At 32.1% G+C, this 27,992-nt stretch overlaps 1 protein-coding gene across 6 annotated transcripts; it reads right to left on the bottom strand.

The window, feature by feature from the left end:
- TTN7 (Structural maintenance of chromosomes (SMC) family protein) lies at positions 1-26,315 on the bottom strand. Of its 6 annotated transcripts, none has more exons than XM_068624086.2 (30): positions 26,151-26,315; positions 25,614-25,664; positions 25,322-25,397; positions 24,611-24,649; positions 24,446-24,513; positions 24,268-24,339; positions 22,976-23,055; positions 22,772-22,850; positions 22,545-22,662; positions 20,020-20,195; positions 16,618-16,863; positions 16,412-16,533; positions 14,131-14,275; positions 10,400-10,572; positions 10,183-10,282; positions 6,551-6,687; positions 6,122-6,323; positions 5,817-5,904; positions 5,584-5,733; positions 4,948-5,099; positions 4,640-4,831; positions 4,382-4,565; positions 4,226-4,296; positions 4,003-4,154; positions 3,039-3,207; positions 2,560-2,706; positions 2,190-2,282; positions 1,643-1,817; positions 599-790; positions 1-337 (listed from the first exon to the last, which is right to left on the bottom strand). In XM_068624086.2, exons 2-29 carry the CDS (start codon positions 25,626-25,628, stop codon positions 600-602), a joined length of 3,612 nt encoding a protein of 1,203 aa, XP_068480187.1. In that variant the 5' UTR covers positions 25,629-25,664; positions 26,151-26,315; the 3' UTR covers positions 1-337; position 599. The 6 variants fall into 6 exon arrangements, with proteins under 6 accessions (XP_068480187.1, XP_068480185.1, XP_068480188.1 ...); XM_068624084.2 differs by having other exon boundaries at positions 1-317; XM_068624087.2 differs by having other exon boundaries at positions 1-317; positions 22,772-22,844; positions 26,151-26,290.
- Between the last annotated feature and the right edge of the window lie 1,677 nt (positions 26,316-27,992).

Genomic DNA, 27,992 nt, shown 5'->3' with positions numbered 1-27,992 from the left:
TTTAAAGAACAAAAAATAAATGTAAATATTTTCAGAAGCTGATGGTACAATTATAATTTTGCAAGGTTTTGACTAAATACATGTTATGAAACCAACTATCGAGTTAGGAATATTATAATCATATATTACATGAAGTCCTTTTCTCGAAGAGGAAAGGTTCATTGGAATCATGATTCACTTACAAATTATAGCAACTCACAACAGACAAATAGTAGGTCGAAGAATTCGAATGAACTTGAGTCTGCAATCTCTGCATTACAATCTTCGAAGAGTGCCCAGTGTTGACATCTATTCCATAACGTGTGAGTGATAAGCACCTAACAGCACATAAATACCACTTCAAAACATAAAAAAGTCACACGCTTAAAACAGTTGCCCAAACAGGTTAGACATTTATGATGTTGAGAGAAAAAGCCTTGTAATTTATCAATGAAAAGCATGCAACAAATGGTAATTAAAATACAATTGATTCTTAATTACAGAGTCGCAAAAATTTCGCACTTGCAATGATGATACAAGTTACCTAATCAGGGAAGGAATAACTCCAAATAGAAGTGGGGATCATAAAGAAAAATTGTGGAAAAGCTATAAGGCTTACCTTATTCAGCATTCTGCATCTGGTCATGCTCAATAAAGTCCAATGCGTCTTCTTTGGATACAACATCAACACGACTGACCCTGTTTTTATGTGTTACTCCATATATCTTGTCAGCAACTTTCACTAGCTCTGGGCGAAATGTTGTTGTGATAAATTGAGTGTTTGCAATGTCCGCCAAGCGACGAATCATATCTACAGATAGTTAAGAATCCCAAAAGCGACACGATATAACCAGAAATCTATATGCCATTCAAAAGGAATATCACAAGCATGAATTAAATTTTTAATTTCAATAGTTAAGAATCCCAGACATGATATGACCGGGAATCTATGTGCCATTCAGAAAGAATATCACAAGCATAAATTAATTTTTTATATTTCAATAGCTCCATAAACACATACAACCACGACCACAGCAAAAGCCTTGTCTCCCAGAACCACCAAAACGGAGAGAATAGATACTATATATCATTATATGGCTTACATATAATCACTCTGTGGTATATAACAATGTGATTATCATACTAATTAAATTAACAACTCTAACTAAATATGGAAAAAATCATGAGATAAGAAAATAGGGTAATCAATCTTTACAGAGAGAATCAGAAAATTGGGAAATTAACTCTAAAGGATATCATAACAACAGATTTTCAAAATAATCTAGGAGAAGAATCACGCCTACCAGATAGTTAAGAATAATTAGTAAAATAGGATAGACTGAAACGGAATCTAATGTTAATGCATTCCATTCAGTCCCATTAACCTGTTATTTTCCCTCCTCTCCAATTTAAGGGGACAAATATAAAACCACCTTATTTCCTGTTTCATCAGAAAAATGTCCAAATAATTAAATCACAACTTTAGTCCACTCTATTTCATTGCATCCAATCCCATCCCATCCCATTTCACACAGTTAAGTATCAACAGAGTTGAGTTGAGCCATTTTTCAATTGAAGATGAGGTATGCAGTCAATAGAGATGGATGAATTGCACAGGACCAATCAATTGACACAATATGGTAGCAAACACAAAAATGGATACTTCCAACAGAAGTTCTGTACTGTGGATCCAGAGCTGCATCAATCTCATCAAATAGATAAAAGGGAGCAGGATCACATCGCTGTATGGCAAAGATAAGTGTAAGGGCAACAACAGTTTTTTGACCCCCAGACAACTGTTTCATGGACTGTGTTTCCCCTTGCCCGGTAAAAGAGACCTGCAAACAATAAAGGAGACCAGAAATGTCATAACTTAGATGTTATGTATGTATTTGTAATAGCAGCGAATAGAGCATGGCTATTTTAATGCAGTATGCTTCGTTAGATGATATAAATTTCTGCTGTTGATGGATTACAATAGTTAATGAATGTAACTTCAGTCTAAATACCAGAAATGATAATTATATTTCCTACCCCAGACCAGCATCTTTCTTTCTCTCTTTCAATGTACAAAACAAACCCTAGTCCATTCCCATACAAACATCAATAGCCTTGTCCCAGTGGGTGCGGTTTAAAAACCCACAGGTCTTCTGGCAGAAACTTTACATCAATTTTTCTTTTTTAAAATGGCACAAAAAGAATACACTTGCCTTCACTTTCACTCCAATGTATTTTTCTACTCTCCCCTCCGGATTTGCTTCCCGAGGACCATCCTCATCATCGTCATCATCATGATCACCATCCTGAGGGAAAGGAAATTTAATATAGAAATACCACTGCTATATCAATTACAATAACTAAATAACCTTTCTAGAGAATCCTCACTATTTTGCAAAGCATAAGAAATAAAAGCAATAATCAAGCACCACACTGAAACAAGACAATGAAAATAGGACATGAAAACATTAAAAGAATGATGGCGTTAACTTTTAAAACATGAACCAAGACAACAAGCTACAAAGCACTATTTTTTCGCATTCAAAAAAGGACTGAATGTGTAATTCAAGAACCATCACAAACCTTCTTTTTCATCATAACCAGATGACCATGGCCACCCTGCACAAGTTCAGAAAATACTTCCCGAAAATGCCTTGCAACACCTTTGAAAGTGCGTTCTATTGATTCGTCCTTCCTCTGATCTAGCACTGATATCAGCTCCCTGATTTTCTGTAATTATTCAGTACGTCAATGAAGTTAGCAATGCAGGATACAATATAGCCAAAAATGAAAAAGTTGGCACTGAAATCAGTCGAATCTGCAAAATCAAACTTGAAACCAAATAATACAAACAATCCTAGTGCATAGTGGTAGATAAGACTTACTAAAGAGGCACACAAAGAAACAACAATGATCTGAGTCATTAAAGATCAGTGGCACCCAAATCATTTAGGCAAACTGCAGAACTAAAAATATATGCTAGGAAGTGTAGCCATCAAAGATTTTTGTTTCTCTGGAAACAATTATAAAGGGCATTCATAATTGAAATCCCTGTAAAGTACCTCATCCCCTGCATCAAGTTCGGCCTGTCTTTTCTGAAGTTCTTCTCGTTGTTCTGTAAAATTTATATACTGGTCAAGTGCTTTCTTGTTTACATGACTGAACTGCTGCAATTGCTCGTTGCACCTGTGCAGCATTTTGTGCAAATCTTTTACATTCCTCCGTCTATACCTGTCATTTGCAATGAGGAAAGAAAAAAAATTAAATAAAGATAGCTAAAATAAAAGCACAGAGAAAATGATATATACCAATGCAACAAGCAATAAACTGTAATAGCATAGGTATCTGCCAGACCCTCAAAATTATCATGGTGTAGTAATTATAATTACCCTAAGGAATGACCGAATGCCTGATATTAAGTATAAAAAAACGAAGTAACAAACAATCGAGATAAAGATTTTTAGAAATATGCTATGAACTTACTCGAGGGTGAAAATATAGGAAAGAATTATAAAGAGATTAATTTATCTCTTATAGCTAATTCTTGCATTTAGAACAATCCTTACATCAGACAGACAAAGAAGATTCAAAAAGACTGAAAAGATTACACCTAGGTAACAGATGGGTACTGAAGAAATAAGTTAAACTATTCTAACAAATTAACCTATTCAAACAAGTTAAACAATTTAAACAGACTTTATGCTGTTGTTTGTTCATAAGCTCTATCTCCATTCGGCAGGAGTTTGTCATGCCATATTTAATGACAATGGAGTAAAAACAAAAAATGAGTAAATGCAGAAGTTTGAATAGCACAAGGCTTACTTAAGAATGTGATAACATCAAATTCATTGTGGATGAAAATTGTCACTTTTCGTTACGTGATGAGATATTGCTAATATTGAGAATGGAGAGTTTTAATACTTTCCATATAACTGAACCATCATTTTCTTGATCTTTTCATATCCCTCTAAAATAACTCAGCTTATGCACACATAACAGAAAAATATGTTAAAAGAAAATACTTACGCCTCAAAAGCATCTGATGTCAATGGTCCCAGTTCCCTTATTTTCTTGGCATATTCTTCTTCTTTAGCCGCATATGTATTTTTTTTACTCAGCAATTGCTCTAGTTCTTTTGCTTCATCCTGAAGTTTCCTTTCATACTCGTCCTCCAAAGACTGCAGCCAAAAGATTTCATCATTGTCAGCAAAACTACATACAATCATCATGAAACTAAAAGATCATTTACCTTCAATTTATTCAATTCATCTTTGATCTTTTTAATTTGCCTTGTTCGATCATTTATACTTTCAGCAACTCCTGAAGATGAATATTTGATCACAAAAGGAAACATAATAAAGATATAGATAAAAGACTATATTGACTTAAAACTTTAAGGGCTTACTTCCAAGCTGCTCTGTTAAGTCATCAACCAACATTTTAGCATCACTAAGTTCCTGCCCCTTGGATTCAGCCTCACCAACCAGAGAGTCAGAATCCACAGATGATATTACAGCCTCCAGCTCTTGTTTCCTTCTCCTAAGGTTAGTAGTTAGATTGGTATCCAGTTCTGCTTTCCTTGCTTCAGTCTGTTAAAATTGAAGTCAAAATAAGAACACTAACTTCAAAAGATTGTGAGCACCAATACAAATGATTGAATAACCTCAATACGATCAGTCTTGCAAGCAACAAGCTTCTCTTTAAGGTCTTTGATTTCAGGGTTCAAATCTGACAGAAGTTTCTTTTCCTCTGGTGTTAAATGATCAATTAGCTCAGTGCCCATCTCAGCATTTTTCATTGCGATACTAGCCTTAAGCTGTTCAATCTGATTCTGGACATCCCCAACAGACTTCTCCTACAATCAATAAAGGAAAAAGGTAAAACAAATAGTGAAAAATTCCACAAGCCAACAAACAACAGAAATAGAGCTCCCTAAAAATATTTAGGTATAACTGAGAAATTCCATCACACCTTTTTTGTAAGTGCTTTAGAAATCAACTGTTTCTGCTTATTAGCATTAGCAATATCTTGCTTGTGCTGTTCTATCTCGGATTTGTCATGAGCACGCTTAGCATCAATCTTCTGCTGCTCAGCAACAAGTTCATTAATCTTTTGGTCTATCTGTAAGACTAATTCAGCGAAAACAATGGGAAGAAATTGTTTCATGTCAGGAAAAAACCAAATTGAGGCAAAGTAGAGAATATAATTGTTCGTTAACTTAAGCTTGACAAAATTCAAATAAAACAATTTTATGAAGCAATCACCCTTACCAACTAAAACATCTTCTAAGGCATCAACATGAATATGATATGCCCCAATAAACAAGAACAAATAACCAGAAAATTGTAATAAAATTAAAGTGGTGAATTTGCAGTTAATCAGAAAAATAGACGCCATAACATAAAGTGAACAAATGCAACTAGAGTTTATGCTCACTCTTGGAGCTATTTTTTCCAACCAAAATTTGATCAGGTAAACCAGATCATTTGGATTTTCTTTCCTTCGTTTCATCACTCATTTAATTTGCATTATATAAAGAATGAGTTCTCACCTAAGAGAAACAAAAATTACAAAAACAAAATATCAATTTATTAAAACAAAGGATATCCTGTAGATTAAATCTAACTTTCTCCAATTCCTCCTCTCTAATATGAATAGTGTCTGCATTCTGCTTAATGATATTCATAAACCTTAATCTCGATCGTCGGTGATCATAAAATCCTCCAGTCATACTACCTTTCTTGCTTACCTGATCACCTGTAATAAGTCAGAGCTAGTCAGGGAAAATGCAAGACCAGCCAAAATAAAAGAAGACAGACAATGAAAAGAAGTAGGCCAACCATCCAGTGTAATGCAGTCCAGACCATCAGTACGAGCAACCCTTGAAGCCACATCCAAATTCTTGCAGATAACTGTTCTAGCAAATACCTAAAAGATATATCACAAGTGATGTTAAGGGACATGAAAAAAAACTAAATAATTATGTATCACAACTTTTATAATTATATTTCTCCATTATGCATCAAATTTTTCATGTTAAGTTTACATTTGATTAGCCAAAACATCAGAATTATTTTATCACCAAACAGCACCTAAAGAAGTTGTACCTGAGTGAAATAAAAGATAATAATTTTCAGAAGCTAACCTGACTGAAAGCAGGAGTATATTCATGTTTAAAATTCAATTTCTTCAAAAGAGGTATGACATCTGAACTCTGTGGATAAGTGATGCGTGGAGCCTTTACTCTGTTAAGCGGAATAAATGTAACTCGACCACCTTTCTGTGAATTAAGATGTCTAATTATCTGGGTTGACTTGTCATCATTTTCAACAACAACATGAAATAAGCTGTTCAAACAAAGTTGTTAAATAAAAACATTAAGCCAAATGTGCAAAAATATAAAACCAGTTAAAAAATTAGCCCAAGAACAAAGGACTAAAAATAAAAAGATTGAACAACTACATGCTAAAGGTGAGCCAATGTCTCCTTTCTTTCCCCCCCACAACCAAAAGATTATAGGAAAATATGCTCAATGCAACAAGGGGCATTAAAATAAATATCAGTGAGAAATTACCTGTTTCCTGCTGTAACTTCAACAGCAGTGAAAAACTTCTCATCACAATTCAGCAACTCAATAATTGGACCATGAACTCCAGAAATATTATACTCCTTGCAAATCTTCCTGACTGAATTCATCCCTCTTCTCACATCCTGAACATCATAATAAAGTCAAACACCATGACAGTTAACCGTCAAACTCAACAGATAAACAACGGAATAAGATCCAAGTACCCATACACATTTAAAAAAAAATATACCCGGACTTGGACTCATACTGGTGTGGATAATAATTTTAATCATCTTACCCCTTACCAGTTGAATATCTATTTACCCATCTCTGTATATGCTACCCACATTTTAATTAACTGCAACAGAATAGTCAAACAAATATTCAAGTATTCTTTCTATAAAAGATTACAAACATGATTAGTGTTATAATACACTTCCACAACAGCAAATTTATAAACATTCAAGTCCGATGCAGAAATTGTGTACCTCTTATACAACAACCCAGAACCTTGTTGTGTAGATTCAGTTAAAACTGTGTTAGAATGTTGTAAATAAATATAGTAACGGTGGGTATTAGCATTAATTAGATAGATTATATATTAATGTGAATAGCCTAAAATAAGGTAACGGTGGAATGTAATAAATACAGTAACGGTGGATATTAGCATTAATTAGAATGTCCTCAATATTTTGTATTATGTTTTCTCCCTTAAAAATTTAATAACTTCATCTACACACACAAAATTCACCTTATTCTCTCTTGTTTCTATCTCTCAACATGTTATCAGAGTTTTAACAAAAGGCTAATCTTAGGATATCCCAAAGAACCCATTGTTCATTGCTATCTATCAGGTTTGTGAAGATCTCATGAGCATCTTTAGTGCTCGTCAAATTAACGATTCAATATCAACTTACTTGGGCCAGGTCTCTTGCCTTCTCTGTGACTTCAATGAATTCTTTCATCCCACACTGCAAAGCTTCAAAATCGCCACATGTTTTTCATGCCCTTGGCCTTAAATTATCTACTCATAGTGTACTATTCTGTTTGTGATCAGATCCTAGATTGCCCCACAAGAGCTACCGTGGACAATATTTGGGTAACTATCATTTGAGTTCATGCCAAAAGCCTATTGTGAGAATTTGTGCCATGTTGTTTCTGATGACTTTTATGCTTTGATTTCCCAACAACAACAGACACCACGAAGGGCGACGAAGGATGTCCCTGATTCAAATATTTGGCTAGGTTAAGACACAATTGATAAGTGTTGGACTCCGAATGGTTGACCTCCTCTCACTACCCAGGTCATCCTCTCCTTTTTTTAGCTTCCACTTCTTTGTTGCCTTTGGATCTAGTCACATCACCTTCCTATGACAGCTTGCGAAAATGATATGAAGATCGTTGAACCTCAAGCTCCAATACTATTGTTGCACCCATTGGTAATTCCTTTATCGACATCTCTCACTCTTTGGGTCCTTGAATTAGGGACATCGATCATAGCATTGTTAATAAATCAACTTTTTCTTCTCTTTGCATTCATAATGTCCTTTGTGTCTCTAGGCTCTCTTTATTTCTTGTTCATCAGTCAAGTTACACATGGTCTCATGATTGTGTCATTTCTCTTACTAAAGATTTTGTTTCCTTGCAAGATGATAATATAGGGCAGATCATTGGTCTACATGAAACAACCACTTTTCTTTGTTGCTAGAGGAGTCTTCTAGTCTTGTATAATGGTTACAAAAATCTTTAAATGGCCTTAAGCAGTCACCCAAAGCATGGTTCAATAGATTCAAAATTGTGATTCAATAGTTTGGCTAACCATTTTGTCTTCTATCACCATTCACCTACTTGCATATATCTGATTGTTTATGTTGATCACATTGTAATTATCAGTAGTGACCATGTCAGCATTACAAATGTGAACAAACATCTCTTCAAGCATCTTCAAACAAAAGATTTTGGAAACCTATAATATTTCTAGGGGATAAAGGTAGCAAAGTCCAAAAATGCGATCAACAATCATATCAGAAAAGAAGTATGTAATGGATATTCTGAAAGAAACAAGAATAATAAGTTCCAAGTCCCTTGATGGATCCTAAAGTCAAACTCCTTCCAAATCAAGAGGAGCCTTTTCCAAATCCCAAAAGGTGAAGATAGTTGGTAGGGGAGTTAAACTATCTTATTGTTACCCGTTCGAAATAAGTGTAGTATTTAGTTCCTCAACTCTAACATTGGGACACAATGACTCGTATTGGTCGATAATCCAAGGAGCTCTAACAAAAGGGTCTTTTGCAAGAAGTCCAACTCCTACCACATCAAGAGAAGCCTCTACCGTATTTTGAAAAGTACAAAAGATTAGTAGGGTATATCCTTAATATTACTCATCCAGATATCTTGTTCGTAATAAGTTAAATAAGTCAATTTCTCAATTCTCCATGTAAGGAACACTAGGATGCAATGACTCCCTTTGCTTGATAATCCAAGGAGCTCCAAGAAAGGGACTTTTGTATGAAGACAAACGATACACTTGAGTTGTGGGATAATCTAATGCAGACTGGGCAAGAAAATCCACTCAAAGCTTTTGTATATTTTTCGAAGATAACCTTGTCTCTTGGAAAAGCTATAGCCAATCAAAAAGCATATATTATGGCAAATTTAATTTGTCATCTTCAACTAGGTCTTCCAGTCAGCCCCAACAACGAGATATCCATTAAGCAAGTTACCCATGCCAATGCCCACAAAGGGGGTTACCCTATCGATCATGAGTAATTTTAGCAAATATCCATAAGGTCATTGTCATTCCTAAACATTACAAACTTTATTCACATATTCATTGTGAAAAACAGATTTACCAATTAAAAGTTATTATAACTATTGCAGAGGAGTTGTTCTTTTATTTAAAGAACACCAAAAATCCTTGCTGGGAATCAGAATAAATTACATCCTTAACTAACATTAATGTCAAACTTTTGACTTTTCCCTTTTCACTTTTACAAAGCTTAATTAGACCGGTGGCTAGTACTATACACATCCAAACTGTGTTCTCATATTCTGTTTCCTAGCCCTGGTTAGGTAGTTGGCCTCTAACAGAATAACAAAGTCAGATTATGTTCTTTTATAGTCTCTCTTAAAGAGACTCGGTCTTAATTTTCTCTGAAACTCCTTAATTGATGTTGACTTACACAAATTGCAACCTTGTCACATTTTAGTGCTGTACTAAGTGGTAGCAAACCAGCAATTATTAAACTCGGTTACCAAATCAAAAAATTAAAAGTACTTCCCAGCAGAACAGAATCATTTTATATCTTCTATAATTTTAAGTGTAATATAATATCTGCAAGTAAAGTGTTTCTGCAATTCCCTTCATCTATATGCTGCATAAAAAATGTGAAACCCCACAAAAGCCAAACTCAAAATCATTCATATACTTTTAGAGTGACGTCGATTTACAAATATCATAACACTGTTAATTCATATCAAGACGTTATAAGTTAAAATAAAATTCTACACTGAACAAGCCCAGATTAGGCCGTACATATGAAAGATGTCATGCCTAGAAACACCATTTTGAGAATTCTGATAATTTAATGGCATTTATAAAAGGGATGTTAAAGAGCTATAAAAGAGGGATTACTCACACCAGGAATTGCATGATCGAGATTCTTCTCAGCCTTCTCAACTTCTGCTCTCAGCTTATCAATTTCAGAAATAATTTCATTCTCTTTTGTCCATAGGGACCTATAATGTAACAATATATACTCATAAGTTAACTATTAATTCTTCTTTCCTCTAGGAAAAAGTATACCTAGAAATTAAAAAAAAAAAAAAGGTCACAAAAGGAGGAGTTTTACATACTTTCTCTCGAGATTTAACTTGTCTCTCTCCAATTTGAAATTATTAAGCCCTTTAAATGACTCAGCAATGAGAGATTCCAAAGTAGTAATATCTGATTTCCGTCTATTTATGATCTCGTCACAATCATGCAGTTCTTCTTTAAGCCGATCAATTTCATCCAAAAGCTTTTGCTCCTGCGAACCAAAACAACAATGAAAAACAATGGAGCATGGTTCAAAAGATCAGTGTTCACACAACAGAAGATAAAAATATGACTAAATTTTGAAAATACAAAAATAAATAATGGAAATCATTGCAATGGTCACTGATCACGTCAAAGTTCTATAATCAAAGAATATTCATATACCAGCATTAACAAGTTGAGCACCATATATGGCTTGAGAACAAAACATATTAAGGTGGATTGTCATTTCATACGAGAAGAATTGGAGTATCGAGACATCCCCACTATATTTGTCAACTCTAGTTAACAGAGATATCCCTAAAGTCTCTAAGAGGATCTCGATTATATATGTATTATTATTTCAATATAAATAAAGCCTTTGTGTTGTCTCAAAAACACAATTTCAACTGAATGCCAATAATCTCTTCCCTATAATTTAAAATATATTATAATTTTACAATATCTTTAGTCAAAATAGGATCTTCAACCTCTCATGCTAAGAATTGTCTATCTTAAAGGGAAATGATACAATAGGCCTAACCAACCTTGATAGAATAAATTTTGACACCATATTACTAAATGAATTTAGGTTTAACACAACCCTACAAAAACAGCTTACAAAATGTGATTTGCACTTACATATTATAATTTGGTCATATGTGTGCCCTCCAACAATGTACTTAATTCATTAATATTCTAACAATCATAACAAATATCTCCTTGCCCTTGTATCCTAAAAGATTATTTTGTACTTGATATAATCAAATCATAGTTTTAACACTACCCCCTCAAGTTGGACCATATATGTCATGGCATTCATTCCTTAGTAGACTAGTCAATTTGGCTAAAACCGATATACCTTGGCCAAAAAAGTCCACAAGGCCAAAAAGCACACACAAGAAAGAATCCTTAGAGCCAAAATGCCCACAAAAGCCCCATGGGGCAATACCGACTGATAGACAATTTTTAAAGTAAAATATCTTTTTAAAAATGAAAATAAAAAATTTACTTAAAAATATTTATAAACATGAAAAACATCACTCAATCAAAACCCAAGTCAATATGGGTAGATTCAAGTCGAGCTTAAGTCAAGTTAGGCTTGGCCCAAACCATGTTGAGTTGAGTCCAAGTAAGGCCAACTCGAGCATGCCCAGGTAAGGCCAAGACAGGTGAGGTCCAAGTCATGTTAAGTAATGATGAGCCCTTTCTGGTCAAGTTATGTCGAGCCCTTTTGGGTCAAGTTATGTTGAGCCTAAGTTGGGCAAAGTTCAGTTTGGGTAAGTTGGGTTGAATCCCCACATTGAGCCAAGTTATGTTAGGTTGGGACCATGTAAAATTGGTCGAGTTGGGCCTAGATCAAGCCGAGTCAGGTTGGGTATAGGTTAGACCGAGTCGGATCAGGTCCAAGTTAGGTTGGGTCCAAGTCAGGCCAAGTTCAGATTGGTTGAGTTTGACAAGTTGGGCCCTAGTCAAGAAATATCAAGTCAGGTTGAGCCCAAATCAAGCTCACTTGAGCTAGGCCCAAGCAAGTTGTGTTAGGCTTGGCCCATATCAGGTTGAGTTGGGTTGGGCTTGGCCCAAATCAAGCTAAGTTGGGTTGGGTGGGGCCTAAGTCAGATAGAACTACGCTAGGTCTGGCCCAGGTCAAAATGGGACTAAGTCAGATCAAGCCCCAATCATTCTAGATAGTGCCAAGACGATCCTATGTTAGGTTGGATCGATATTGGGGCAAGTCAATATGTCGGACCTGGTCGAGCTCAAGCAAAGTTTGGCCAGGTTGGACTAAGGACAAGTCAAGTCGACCTGGGTTGAGTCGTGTTGGGCCCAGGTTAGGTCCAACTTAGGAAAGTTCAACTTGAGTTGGGCCCAAATCATAAAAGATTAGTTCGAACCGAGTTGTGCCCTAGCAGGTTGGGTTGTGCCTGAGTAGGTTGGGTTGTGCCCATGTAGATTGGGTTATGGCCATGTAGATTGGGTTATGCCCCAATCATACAATTAAGTTAAAAATAGAAAAAAATTATTAAGCATCAATTTATCATTAATGTAAAATATTTAGGGATCTATTTGCAATTTAAATATTTTAAAGACTAATACAATTTTGAAAAGTACTTGAAGTTAACTGAAGTCTTATTTTAATATTGTAGTTCATCAAACCCAATTTGCCCTTGACCCAATCCACTTTTGCAACCCACTCATTTGATGGGTCAATAAAAGGAGACTTATTTTAGGAGTGGGTTGGAGTTGATAAGTGAACCCTGGGACAAATTGACAACATTAGAGCATAAACTTTAGCTTCTACAAGCAGCAAGCAGCTTTCAAAAGCAACAGCAAGACTAAATTCAGTTGGAATTATTGGAAAGAAGCCAATTGTGTAATTAAGCATAGTTAATGCAGAATTGTATAAAAAGTAATACAACTTGAAAAAGTAGATTATTGGCCAAATCTGCAGATAAAAAAATCCTTTTGTGTCATGATGATTGGCACTTCAGAAGACAATATTGATTTTTGTGGTGGCAATCATAGTTTTATCAAAATGGGGAGCAAACTTGTGTTCCATAGATGTTGAAAGCGTTGTGATTACAAAGGTGTGGAGCAAAATAGCACCTTTCTGCTATTAACAAACCCATCTCACTTAGGAGTACTGGTCATCATGCCACAAAAAGAGATCAAGCAAAATCACGCTCAGATAGCATATTTCATGACCATAAACCTTTTTCACATTGAGCCTAAACCAAACACTTAGAGCATCCTTGTTCTCTTAGGGAAAGTTTCTGCTGGGGCACTAACTAACAAAGAGCTGGTGGAAAACTACTGTGTCAGGTCCTAGTTAGAGTTTAGGGTGTATTTTCCTTTTCATTTGTTCAGCGTCAACTTGTATCCTATTTGAGTCCAACATTTATTGGTGGGTTTGTTGAACCAAAAAATAAGCATGGATGAATTTTTCACTTGTTAACCAACAACTGTTATTTATTATAGAATATAATAAATTAAAAAAAAATGACAGTATTAAAATATTTAAAACAAAATATAATATAGTAACAAACTAATAAAAACGTAATATATTATATACAAATTTAACATAAATAAACTAAATAGATTTTGTTCTCTCAATTTCTGAGTATATATTGGACATTATAGTTTTCTATTTTGCGATATTATGGAATTTTATGTTATTTATTGGAATTTTAATATTTTTAAGTTGTGTTTATGAAACCTCCATGAGTCAATTTTAAAAACCTTGGTAGCCAAGCAATGTTTCTTGGATGGGGAGTCTCTCGTTTTTTAATTTATTCTCTAATAACACACTACATCATAGAAATGATTATTCCCTAGAAACAATCATCTTGTTATCAAAAGCTATCTAAGGAAGTAGGCAAAAGTAGGTAATTATTCTCCCAAATAGACATATGCACTCAATATGTTAAGCAGAAAAAATTAAAATAGGCATATACAAACAAATGAGAAGGAAAGAGATTTTGTTATCAAACTTAAAATTAACAGAAATCAAGATTAAAAGTGTATTTAGGACAAAATTCATTATAGCTCACATAGATAAATAAATACTTGCCTGGCCCTTATTTGAAGAATGCACCCGTTCAAGATCATCGATCTCCTTTTGAAGCCACTTATCACGAGCAGCTTTACTTGAAAACTGAGTTGCTCGTCCTTGCTTTTGATAAAGTATACTGAGTTTCTTTTCACGCTCCATTATTCTAACAATTCATTTATTTGAGAGAAATATTAATTAGATCTGTTGAATATCCTCAACAAATGATAGAAATATGTTTCGGTAGATGTACTAGCCACAAAAATGTAACAATATTTAAGAATTGTAGAATGGAATATTATACCGGGTTAAATCAAGTTAGTTAAGCCTAGCTGGCTGGCCAGTGACATCTAATTATATAATCTCTGTTGTAACTTGTAACAAAATGCTAAGAGGATGAAATACAATTCTCCTACTTTCAAAATACTCTCTCTAAAACTCTTTGTAAACTCTGACACGGTTGAAAGTCAGTATCCTGATGGCAGAATACTCTACTCCATCTTCTTCCTCTAATAATGTCTCTTGCACTCAATCTCAAAGAACAATTTTCTCCTGTTGCAACAAGTGCAACATACAATCAAGGCTCATTGTCTTCAACAATGTTGAATCAACATTTCTAAATGACCAAAGATTCCTTTGTGATTTCTTAGTGAAGCCAACTCCAAAGCTGCAAAAGTTTGACCAGAGTATGAAGCCTAACAACAAGATACAATGCTCTTATTAAGGCTTCAATCTTCACTTTACAGTTGATTTTTTCTAAGCATTCATTCATATCGAGTTAAGGAGAAAATTCACTATTTTTTCAAAAGCAAACCTGCACCAAAGTACACATAGTTGCATACAGAACTGCAATCTACAACTATCTCCTTCACATCAAAATGCTTCCTAATACACTTGCTTCAATTGGCGATCCATTTTCAATTCAAGAACCTATATCTAGTCTTGAAGGGTTGAAGATCTCACATTGACAAGAGATAAGGCCAATTTACAGTATATAAATGGGGCAATGCTCATCTTACAAGTTGGTTTTATGAGGATGAGTTAAGCTTAAACTCACTTCCTAATATGGTATCAAAGTTTATCCTAACAAGGTTTGTTCGGCCTGTCGTGCCACTAGCTATCAAGCCAATATCGGAACACCCAAATATCTAGTCCCACGCATGAGATGTTCATGCCTCAACGTGATGGGGGTATGTTGGAGATCCCATATTGACTAGAGATAAGACCAATTTATATTATATAAATAGGGCAATCCTCACTTTACAAGCTGGTTATGTGAGGATGAGTTAGACTTAAACTCATTTCCTAACATGAAGGATAGCTACAAGACTACAGCTAAGTAATTTCATTTATCAGAAGCAAGTTTGAACCCCCTTCCTACTTTAAAAGTTGAGATGCTTATTCTGGCAATAACAATGATAATTTTAACACTTCCCCTGAAGTTGGAGCACATAAATTACAAACTTCAAATATATAAACTAATCATCAGAGCTGAAAAATGCAGTGCAAAGATCTTTGGATAGCATCTTCTCCCTCAAAGAAAGAGGATTGATCTCTCTCTGTTTGGTCCATTCATGAAACATAGGATTAAAAGCAATATGAAAGGTTTCATGATTATCACAATACAACATTGTTTGCTCAACTTCACAAAATTCAACTCTTAACGGAGGTGTTTAATCTACAGATGTTCATAAGTGGCCAAAGCCATAGATCTATATTTAGCTTTTACACTGGATCGAACATCAACATTTTGTTTCTTGAAACCAGCTTGAATTTGGATCTAATAACAGTTAGACTTTTCCTTCTGTTTCATGCTAGGCGTCCAGACCGCATCCCCGGCACACTTGCTAATAATAGGGTGATCAGATAAGATGGGATTATTTCAATAATTATAATACCCACAACAAAGAAAGATATTAATTACTTTTGTTCTGCTTCCTGTATTGGCAAATCTCACAGGTTAGACTCTCCTCTATCTACAACTCATTAGAATTTGGGTACAGTTATGGGGGCCTTCCCCCATCCCATCTTCAAATGGCTTTCACTATTATATTTCATTTGTTGAAAGCCGTATAATATAAGCATGTTAAAGATTAAAAAATATATTTCACTATCCTATAACATATCTAATCCAAGATTATAGCTCAATGAGACACTAAAAAAGTAAGATTAATCCAGTATAATAGAGTGCACTAAAATACCCAACCACCATGCCAAAAATGTCAGAGAACATAAACTACGAGAGTTAGATTAGATAAAGTACATTCAAGCATATAAAGGACAAATATAACTATAAACATACCGCATGGCAATGTCTTTTTCTTTCAGAACTTGATTCTCGTGTAAGGGAACGATTTTGCCCAGTTCAACGGTTGAATCTTGAATTTCTTTCTCAAGTATCTCCAATTGTCTTGCAGCATCTTCCTGAAAGCATGTAGGTAAAACATGAGCAATGTACAAAACAATCCCATCAAAACAACTCACAAAAGGTCTTCTTCAAATTAGTACCTTGGCTCGGATGTTTCCAGAGGTCTTCTCTTGCAAGTCTTTGGCATCAAGCTCAAGTTCTGTGTGCTTCTTTAATGCAATTGTTCGTCGCTTTTCAATAGACTCTTTTTCTTTGTTAAAGTTTTGAAGTTCTTTTGATACATCTTTTAATGTATTCTCTAAATCTTTGGATTTCTCATGTGCATCAAGAACATCATTATACTTCTTTGCTGATGTTTCAGAAACCTTGGCCCGAACATCTTCTATCTAAAACCAATGGACAAGCATTCAATCATAGAAATCGGAATAAGAAAAAAGGGATTAAAAATGTCTGAACAATAAATATTTGACAGCCAATAATATGATTGGTGTATAAGAATCGACAGAGATATTAGAAGTGTCCAATTATAAACTCCAACTAATTGTATCAAGTATATACAAGACCTTTTACTTGTATTTTTATAGCAAGAAAAGAGGAGCTAAGGGTATCAAGGCAATTATGAATGGACCCCAGGATAGAAAGTGGACAACTGGCACAACACTGATAGGGAGGAAGTTTGGTTTTCAGTGACGTGAATGACTTGGGGATAAAGGATCCGAGCAAAATGAAGAGAAGGAAATTTTTAATCACTTAAAAAATCGAGTCGGACAAGAGTTTTGCATGTCACAACCCTCTCTAGACCATTGTCAATATCTTAAGCAAACTTTTAAAATTTATCTTTCAGGTTACACTTCTATGTTCACCATTTAGAAGATTTCCTCTATTGTTCATTCTCATTTCTAAAAACTCAAAAGTGCTATCATTAGAAAACTTCTTTCAAGTGAAAATAAGCAAGTTCTCATTACAAAAACTAACTTAAGATGTTAACCTACTCCAACAATATTATATTAAGTATTAATAATACACATTTGAAATCTTAATATCTGGCACACAAATTAACAGACACTTGTGTTTATAATTGAACCGATACACATATTCCGGTCTAACATGTCATTTTGATACCCAACACAGGTCTGTAGTCAAAGTAGCTAAGCCCACAAACTAAAATATACTATGGGGACATTTGTTTGAGTTTAGATTTACAATCTGAGGAATGTTGAGATAGATTTCCCATATTTATATCATTCTTTGTAAAAATATTTTCATCTAAAAAATATTCTGACATTTTTATGAATGAGAAATATTCACATCGTTTAGATATAATTATAATTTATTTAAGGGTAATAACTGAAGTCTTGTAGGAATGGGTAATGGGTGATAATGGGAGAAAAAATTAACTTTGTTAAGGATATTTGTCATATATTTAAATATTCCATGCTACCTTATTCACACGAATGAAACATCAACTAGAAATAAACGACAAATTATAATATATAAGGTGCAATCCTCACCTTACAAGCCGATTTTGTGAGGATGAGTTACACATAAACCCACTTACTAAGAGGTATTAGAGTCATTTAAAGTTTATCCTAATAAAGTTCAATAGGGTTGTTGTACCACCGTTATTGGGCTCCTCTTACCCACAAATATCTAATCTCATGCTTGAGATGTTCATTCCTCAATATGAGGGGGTTTGTTGAAGATTACACATCAACTAGGAATAAGGCCGAATTATGATATATAAATAAGGTATTCTCACCTTACAAGCATATCTTGTGAAGTTGAGTTAGACATAAGCCCACTTACTAAGAGATCATTATTGAAATAAACAACCTAATTTGGTATCACAGATGGTGATGCAGTATGTCTCAATGAGAAGCTGCACATAACAAGAAAGTGTTGGCACTTACAAAAAATCAATTGTTAGAGCTGTGTGCAAGAAGATGAGTATGTAATGAATGAAAGATTAGGCCTAAAATAAGTGTAAAACTGCATTGTTTTTCCTTATTTAGTGTGGGCAGGGATTTCAACCATGAGAACGTTCATGACAACACAACCAGCAAAAAATTGTCACATATAGATGTTAACAAGGAAGCACCAGCTATTATGCCAAAACAACACAACAAGCTTTCAGGAAGCAAGGCAATCAGTGTTATTTATGCTATTGACTACCCTGTGAATTGCAAGACCCAAAAACACTACAGCTGGATGGTCGCTATTCTAATTTCTTTAACCCTGCAATGCAACAATTGCAACGCTCTGTCATCCCCGACCAACCAACCACGCTGATGACAGCACACTGTGGCACAACCCAACAACACTATAGCTGATGGCCACTACTCTAATTTTTTATATTTGTATTATGTGTTATAATATTATAGTATAATATATGTATTTATTAAATACTGCTTTATATTCTTTCTACTTATTATTAGTAATACATTCTATTTTATTATTACGCTTATGTGTTTATATATGCTATAAATACTATCTCTATACCCAAATATATAATTCTGTACTATTATTTTTCTATATCTTTAAATAGAATATAATGCCATATAGTATTTTAATAATAGTACAATATATGATTGACAAAAAGTCCCCATATAACACTGCTCGGGGTGAAGAGTGGACAAATTTGGGTGCAGGCCCAACACCCTTCTCATCCAAAAATATATAGCTCTTTCTAGTTTCAACAGTGTTCACACATTACCATAGTGCCGCTATTGCATGCAATTTACTAGTTCTGGCACATGAGGAATTTCCATTTCTAAACAAAAACAGTTTAAAACTTCTAGTAATAATTTATAGTATTATAAATAAACTAAAATGGAAGGAAAATAATAAGAAAGAAATGCTTCACCTAACATCTAAAAAATAATTACATATAAAACCGTAAAGTGGTGCACATCTTGTTTCATAAATCAACTAAAAATATTATATATCTTTAGAATTTTTTACAAAGACTGAAGACACTCATAACTAACAGTTTTGTCAGAAATAAGTGTTCAATATTAATACGTGTATTTTGCATGCTTTTTGTAAAATTATAGTGTCTTAAATTGGAGCAGAATGTGACTCATCATACCATAACTTGCTTTGAATACAAATATTTTCAGTAGTTTCCTATAACCTGGCATATTTAGAGTTACAATATCTTCATGAATGTGTTACTTTATTGTGTCAAATACATTTTAAACTCTACAGCCTCTAGCTTTTAGTTCAGCAATGTCATCATTTCAATCCAGCATTCAAGCAACCTATTCACAACTGTCTCTGGTTGTGACCTCTCTCATTTCAGATACTTAATATTTTCCTTCCCCGATCTATACTGAATCAAACCAAACCAAAATATTATTTGAAAATATAAAATGAGATATTCATAAGAATCTATTTAAATTTTCATTGTCTTATCTTTAGTTATATACATGTGATTTTGAAGAACCAAACAAAAAAAAATAATCACCAAAACTACATACCCAATAAGTCCAACAGTTAGAAATTGTGCAAATAATTATATGAGAAATAACATTTAACACAACCTCTGTAAGTTTCTGCTGAGCATCTTGAACTTCTTTGCTAAAAATAGCATATTCTAACGATTTTCTTTGTTTGTCAAGCTGTTGATATTTTCTAAGTTCCTCCTTTTCCTCATCTAGTTCCTTCAACCTTTCATCTAAATACTGTACAACTTGGATTATTTGCTTTCTTTTATTACCTGTATAACAGAAAAATGCATGAGAATAACAGCATCAATAACAAGAATAATAACGCTCTAATGTAATACTTTATTTGCATATTATCCATCATTTACTAATAATGAAAATATTAACTCAATTTTTTTACTTTTAATATGAATATATTTCAATAGATTATTAGAAAATACTAAACTATTTGTTTAGTATCTTAAAAACTTGATATTAAGTTATTTAGTTAAAAATTTACAATATCAAATATGTCTCTCAAAACAATAAAAATAGTTCTTTTTTAAAATTATTACAAATCAAAATAATATTTTATACACCTTGTAATTCTTAATTGGAAGGACTTCATAGCAATATTTAGAGGATTAAATCAATACTACCTCTGGCCCTATGTATAAGAAACTAAAGGTGTTTTTCTTTGTCAAAGAAACAATGACTTATTTTCAAACTTACTTGTTATTAAATTTCTTTTACATCCTTAATTTATTGCAAAGTCCATTTATTAGGTATTCACTTATCATCATACATTTCACACTAAGGGTATATATGAATAAAAATTGAATTTATGTTATCATCAATTAATAAAACTAACTTAGCCACTTTTATATATCTTGATGTATTAGTTATTTCTTTTTCATATATATAACTATCAAGCAAATAGTAAATTAACATTTCAATCTTAAAAAAAATGTTAAAAGTATTAAGTTCAAAATGTTTATAATTTACTATACTTTTCATAATACAACAATCACACACATGCTTACATACATACATACATATGAAATGATAGATTAAAAATAAATTAAATTTACCTACCCAAAACCAAAAGATTCTTTCAAAAGTAAAAAAATGATTAAATCTAATAAAACTTAAAATAAATTGAATTCCATAGAAAGAAAATTAAAGGTAAGAATTTGAAGGCTAATAAAATCTCTTTTTATTCTCATCCCAACAGGATATGTTAAAACCGACGAATGTATTTATTCATTTATAGAGTGATTATTCAAATAATTATTAAGGAAAATTATTAAATTAAGTCATTAATTCATTTATCATAATCAATTTAATTCAAATAAATTAACAAAATTTTATTTTACAATCCATTTGATTGAGCAATATTTTTTAATGTTATAATAACAATCAGTTTTAAACTCAAAGTTAGATAATTTTGAATACATTCAAATGCAGTTATTAGTTTAATTAACTTCGATCACTAAAGTTGTACTACTTTAGAGTTGTTTCAAAAAAAAATCATTACATTCAATAAATAATTTACCATATATATGAAAATTACATAAAAACAATCTAATCTATTCTATAACAATATACAATGGGGATTCCCTCTTTTGTCTATGATCTATAACAATATGTAATGGGATAGTACACAAAAAAATTTCCTATTTTACCCCTAATAATATTTTTAAGTCACAATACAAAACTCACTACCGGTGTAAAGAAGTAAAAGAAAAACAAAAGAAATTAAAATAAGGTGGAGAAAAAGATAGAATCTAAAATATAGTACAAATCATACGTACAATCATGCAGTAAGTGTTTAGAATGTTTGATTCTATGTAATTAAACTTTTTTATTACAACATAAGTTCAATACAATATATAATAAAAAAATATATTTAACTATCTTATTTTCATATAATAAATAAAATCACATCAAATAGAAAATGATATATATTTCTATTTCTTTATAGAAAATTATAAGCCAGATTATTAAAAAAGTGCAGACACACAGATTCCAACAGTGCTTCAGTTGGTATTATATTAAACAAGTTCTCTAATTAAACATGTATTTAGAAAGAAAAAGAACGTGTTTCATTTGTTAACGCCTACCTACTATCAATAAAATTCAAATGCATTACTAAGATAAAAATCATGTATAATAAAATAAATTTTCAAATTCTTTTACTGAAACTTCAAGAATTTATGTATGCATAAAGCTGATACTATTCATATACAAAAAATAAATAAAAAATCAGTTTTTAATAGTTATAAAAATTTGTCAGGTCTTGCAAATGCAAGTATAAATCTACAGCTAAGTAAAAAAGTACTAGATGAACATTATGTTAATGTATATTTTTATTGTTCTTTATTTAAGGTATAAATATATATATATATAAGAATGTGATATTTCATTAAAAATCATAATGCATTTATTAACTCTAATGAAAATAGATGAAGTAATAAATTAAAAGAATTTAGAATATAAAATTACAAGAAAGTGTTAAGTGGTAATTTTAGAAGAATAACCTTATTATTATATGTAGATTTCAAATCATGAACACAAGAAATAAATAAATAGGGAAGACTAGATAAATCATGAACTTAAAAACAAATAAATCATAAACTTGCCAGTTTCCTGCATTATTTTCAAACTTTCACGGCGCCTCTCCTCATAAACTCTAGTACCACCTATTTCCTTCAGCAAGTCCAGTCGTTCAGAGTCTTTCATCAAAGTTAATGATGATATCTATGCAATAGAAGAAACGGAACAAGTTTAGAAATCAACTTCAAAATGTATGAATACAACATGAATAAACCCCAGACCAAATTCAAGCACTGTTACCAAGAGCCAATACCTTTCCTTGTTGTACAACATAATAAGGATTTGAACGGGAGAACCCAGCACTCTCCAGCAAATTCATTACTTCACTTTTCCTTCATAAAGAATCAGGGAAAATACTCATTTGACCAAATAACATACGATAAAATACATTAACTTTTCTATATATAGTGAAATAAAATAAAATAATTACATTTAACATTAATTCTATTTAACTCACGTTATGTGTTTTCCATCAAGAAAATACTCATCCTTTTTTAAACCTATAGTCCGACGCAATCGCACCTCATCCTTGTCAACCTATTCACCAACACGGATAGATGTAAGATAGTGCATATGTTATCAAACAAAAAGCACTATTCCCACCAATAAAAAAGCAGTTTTGTTCTGACAAAGAATGTAAAATGAGATCAGTTCAAAGCAATGCAGTTATCATCAACAAGCACTAACAAGATTTTACAGCCTAAGCTAAAAAAGTTAATTTGATTGAAATTGTAGCCTAGAAGCTCGATGAAATTAAAACACTGCAAAACATATCATTAATCTATTACTTATCAGCGAGCAAGTCTGATTCAGTTAAATACAAAATTTATCTGTTAATATATTCTTTTATTTTCCTACAAAATCCTTTCTGTACATAACTTGAGGAGCCATAATATGCATTCACTTTACAAGAACGGATGAATGTCCAACAGTCAAAAAGGCACACACAAAATGGTAAAATCAGTGAACTGTTTCAAAGAACCCTGTGACATCCTCTAGACAATATATCCCTGTCGAAGGTAAAGTGTAGGCCTATTACTCGTACTGAATACTGATACTCGGATATTACGAGATATCAAAAAAGTATCCAATACTTTTTTATTTTAACCTTTTTTTAAGATATTTCTCTGATACATTTTGGACACTTCTAAAATGCTTACACATGCGTATCTGAAAAGTATACAAACTTTTTATTAATTGTTTATAGGATATGCTTGGATATATTACAATAGTATCTGAAAAGCTTCCTTAAAGCTGTTTAAAAAGTAACATTCTTCCTCATTCTTTCATTCATTTATTCTTTTTAGAGAAACAAAATGGATCCAGAAAGGGTTGAATATTTGGTTTATGAGCAATACCTTTAACTAGAAGCTATGCTTTTCTTCTAGATGATGGTAACATAGGAAAGGAGAATGATAGAATTAGCATTTTAACTTTGTTCTAAACATAGTTACAAATTATGAGAACTAAAGAGAAAGAATCATTGTGCCTATCCCTATCAATATTCTGCATCTAATTAAAAAATTCAAGAAAAAAAATGTCAAAATAAATCACATTTTTGCACCATGTCAATCAAACAAATAGAATACAAAAACAGAAAATAATAGCATTTCTGGTTTTAGAGCCTAAAAATAATATATACAATTCTGCATAACTCAAAAAATTAATTTGATAATTGTAATTCATCAAATAACTAAGAAATCATGGTATTGATCACTGGAAAACAAGTTATTAACCTCAACATATTACCGGGATACGGTTGTCTAAATTATCAAACACAATCTCCACAAATGCAGATAAAACCTGGTGTCCAGCTCCTTCCTGTGCAGAAAGAATAATTTATTTAAGCATAATCAAAACTACAATTGATTATTTATCAGTGACATGACAACTACAAGTATCAATAAATGGATGAACTGTGCCATACATGGAGTAGTGCCTGTCGATCTTCACTTCGTAGGTTTTGAAAGAGATCACTTAATACAAAACGGATAGCTACCAAAGAAAAAAAAAGTGTAGCAAAGTGAATGTCAGAGATTGGATTATAGTTACTTCCAAATTGTACACAGAAGAAATGGGGATCTTTTTTTACCATGAAAAAAGTTTGTCTTCCCAGATCCATTAGCACCAACTGCAAAAATAAATAATTGAACAGATATATTTTAGTTACAAAAAAATACAATTTAGATGTGTTCATCATTTGAACTAAATAAAAAGATGATCTTCATCTTTAAGATGTAATTTAAGAAAAAGGAATGAAGTGTAAGAGTGGAAAAAACTAAGTAATGAAAATGAAGGTAATGAAGTGAGTAAATAATCCAGTTATGCCAAAAAAACTGCATTCAGCCTTTAGCTTGGTGTGAGAACGTATCTATCAGCTAATAATCAAGTTCTATCGGATCATAAAATTGTTTTCAGTTATACAATAAAATTCTTCTTTATATATCCTTCACACTTTTTGTATGGGTGGAGTCTTTCATCACAATATTAACGAATCATCCTCTTTATTAGCTATCTATCTATAAGTACTATTATATGTATATCTGCAACAATAAACAATTTACAAATTTTGATGATAAATATGAACTATTATTTATATCAGTCTTATTATTTAGTCTAAGAAACTATATCTGAATTCAAATAAAAATTGACTAAACAACTTATTTTATATTGCCTCATTTTCATGTTGCATTTCGCTGCCATCATAACATGTCATGAATGAAATGCCCACGTCATACACATCGAATAATTTTCCAGAGTCAATAGAAGATAGCATCTAAAACTTTGTCATTCAAATTATTACCAACACAGTTCACTTTAGAGCTGAAAGGCTCTGTGGAAATTTGCTCTCGATAACTCTTAAAACCTTCGATCACAACCTAAAAGCACATACAAACAAATACGTCAAAAAAACCATTTGCAAAGACAAAACTCCAAAATTCAAATATCAGCATAATATGTCGTATCTGTGATAACTAGAGGAAATGTTCATGAATCAGAATACAAAAAGAAAATCTAGTCAAATCTAGTAGTTTTATGTAACCGTGAAAAGCAACAAAAATTAATTAAACAAACACACTCCAAAATTAAATTACCTGCTTGATGTACATGTTCACAGAGTATCATAACCGTACCTTTACCCGAACCTACAAAAGCAAATGAAAGAATTCCATAAGCACGATCACATTACAAACACAACACGGTATTACACATGCTTCCTCGAGAACAGTGATGTGGCACTATCAATCACAATAGCATTCAAAAATAAAATATAATGAACGTATTCATTGGAAGTGTAGCTAACCAAGAATCAGAGTTCAAATGACCGAATTCTCCACACGTACTAATTCTAAAGGAGTTTCAAAATTCAGTGCAATTTGGTTTTCAAGCAAGAAAACACACTATTCCTATGAACAATCTAGGGCGAAATCGAGGTATGAAGAGTGTATTCACGTTTTAGCAGCGAAATCAAAGTATAAGAACGGGGAAATTGAAATGAAGTGAACTCTGTGGATGATATTAGGGTTTTGAGGTGCGAAAACTTTGAGAGTGAAAAATTGCGGAGCGAAGATGAAAGAGAAGCAGAAACATAGGAGTAACTTGTATGAGTTGACGAGAGTGAAAGAGAGTACCTCGGAGAAAGTATAGTCTCAAAGGAGTGGTTGCCAAAGTTCAAGTTGGAGCGATCAGTTTGGGTTTAATGGGTTTCCGGTGCGTGCAAAAGGGGCTAACTTTTTTAGGTTGTGTTTGAATTTAGGAGAAGGAGGTAAGAAAATTCGAGGGAATACATATGTGAAGATTTTATTGGAAAATGCGGATAAAGTGATTGGGTTTGGATTAAGGTATATTAAAATAGATTTGTGAAGAAATAAAGTTTATTGTAATTTGTGAGTGATATGATGGTTATGAAATTTTTTTAAAAGTGTAAAATGTAAGTTTACAAATTTACTTTTGTTTTTAAAAATATTTAAATAATGAAATATGGTGTATTTTTTGTATATTTTAGTTAATTGAAATATTTAAAATTATTTTCGGTATAATTGAATAATTTATTTTGATATTGTTAAATAATTACTTTCGGAAAAAAAAAATGAGTTACTTAATATTATCGAAACATGAAAATAATCATAAAAATAATATTATCTAAGCATATACAAATTTATTATTATATTTATTTATACATTTTGAAAAAAAATTATATTCATTGATTTATATTGTATGTATTAAAATAATATCATTCCCCATTATAGTGTATATATTCCTAGAATATCTTTTTTAGCCAAATATGTTGATATTGTAATTATTCGAATAATAATAGTAATCTTAGAATATCTTCTTGTCTCTAGTAAATTAGGGAATGTAAATAGGTACCAATTGATGGAATAAAGGACAGTGAGGATTACAATTCTTTCAATATGTAGATACATACCAACGCAAGTATTTTAGAGGACATTTTAAAATAAAAAATATTATATAGAGAGTGAATTGTACAACAAAATTATTTATAAAAAAGATAAAATATATAGAATAAAGTATGAAATGTCATAATATGATAATTATGATGAAAAAATAATAAAAATAAAATTGTATTATTATATATATTATTCATGAATGACAAAGCAAAAAATAATGTCAAAAGGGGAAAACACCACCATCCTAAGTGGCTTTCCCCTCAGATATTTGCATATGAGGAGGATGAGAGAAATCACTGTTCATGTAGATTCATTCTCCTCCTTCCATGCACACCCCTTGATCCAAACCATGGATATTTATTCACATCTTTTCTTTTGAACAGTACAACCCTTAAAGCAAACAGAGTTTTAAATCGCTTGGTAGGAGTGGACGTTGAGGAAAATAAAAAGTGAAAAAGAATATAACGCATGGCATATTTAATATTTTTTGTTTTTGCTTTTTGTTACATACTAAATTTCCTACTAATGTTGGATATCATGTTTGGTTAGAAGAATGCAATTTCAGAAAAAAGTCAAAATTTATTTAAATAAAAAAATTGAAAGGAAAAATAATATATATATATTTTTTGGTGAAATGACAGGCAATGAGTTCTATATTTTTTTTTATAGTAATAAAATCATTATTATAATAAATATTACAATAAAAAATTATATTAATTAGATATTATTAGATATTATTTTTTATTTATATTCAACTCTAAAAAAGGTATTTTAAAATAGGTTGTTTAAGATAAGGCTACTAGTTCAAACCTTTATGAGAAATGAATTTGTTGATGTATTAGTTAAATATGTGAGTGAATATAACCTTTGTTTTATTAAATATTTTTGTGTAGGTAAAAATGATGAACTTGTTTATCCTTTCTACTGAGAGATAGTGTTGCTTCTACAATATAGATTTTAATGAAATATTAAATAAACGATTTGTTGTCGTGTATTTATTAATAAATATAAGTAGATATAACATAAAATGTGTAATAATATAAGTTTAAGGTTAATATCTAA

The sequence above is a fragment of the Phaseolus vulgaris genome, chromosome 9 (genome assembly GCF_051622355.1).
Source record: "Phaseolus vulgaris cultivar YP4 chromosome 9, ASM5162235v1, whole genome shotgun sequence".
In the NCBI taxonomy this organism is placed as follows: Eukaryota; Viridiplantae; Streptophyta; class Magnoliopsida; order Fabales; family Fabaceae; genus Phaseolus; species Phaseolus vulgaris.
Note: the sequence above shows the minus strand (reverse complement) of the source record. Positions and strands in the feature narration are given on the sequence as shown.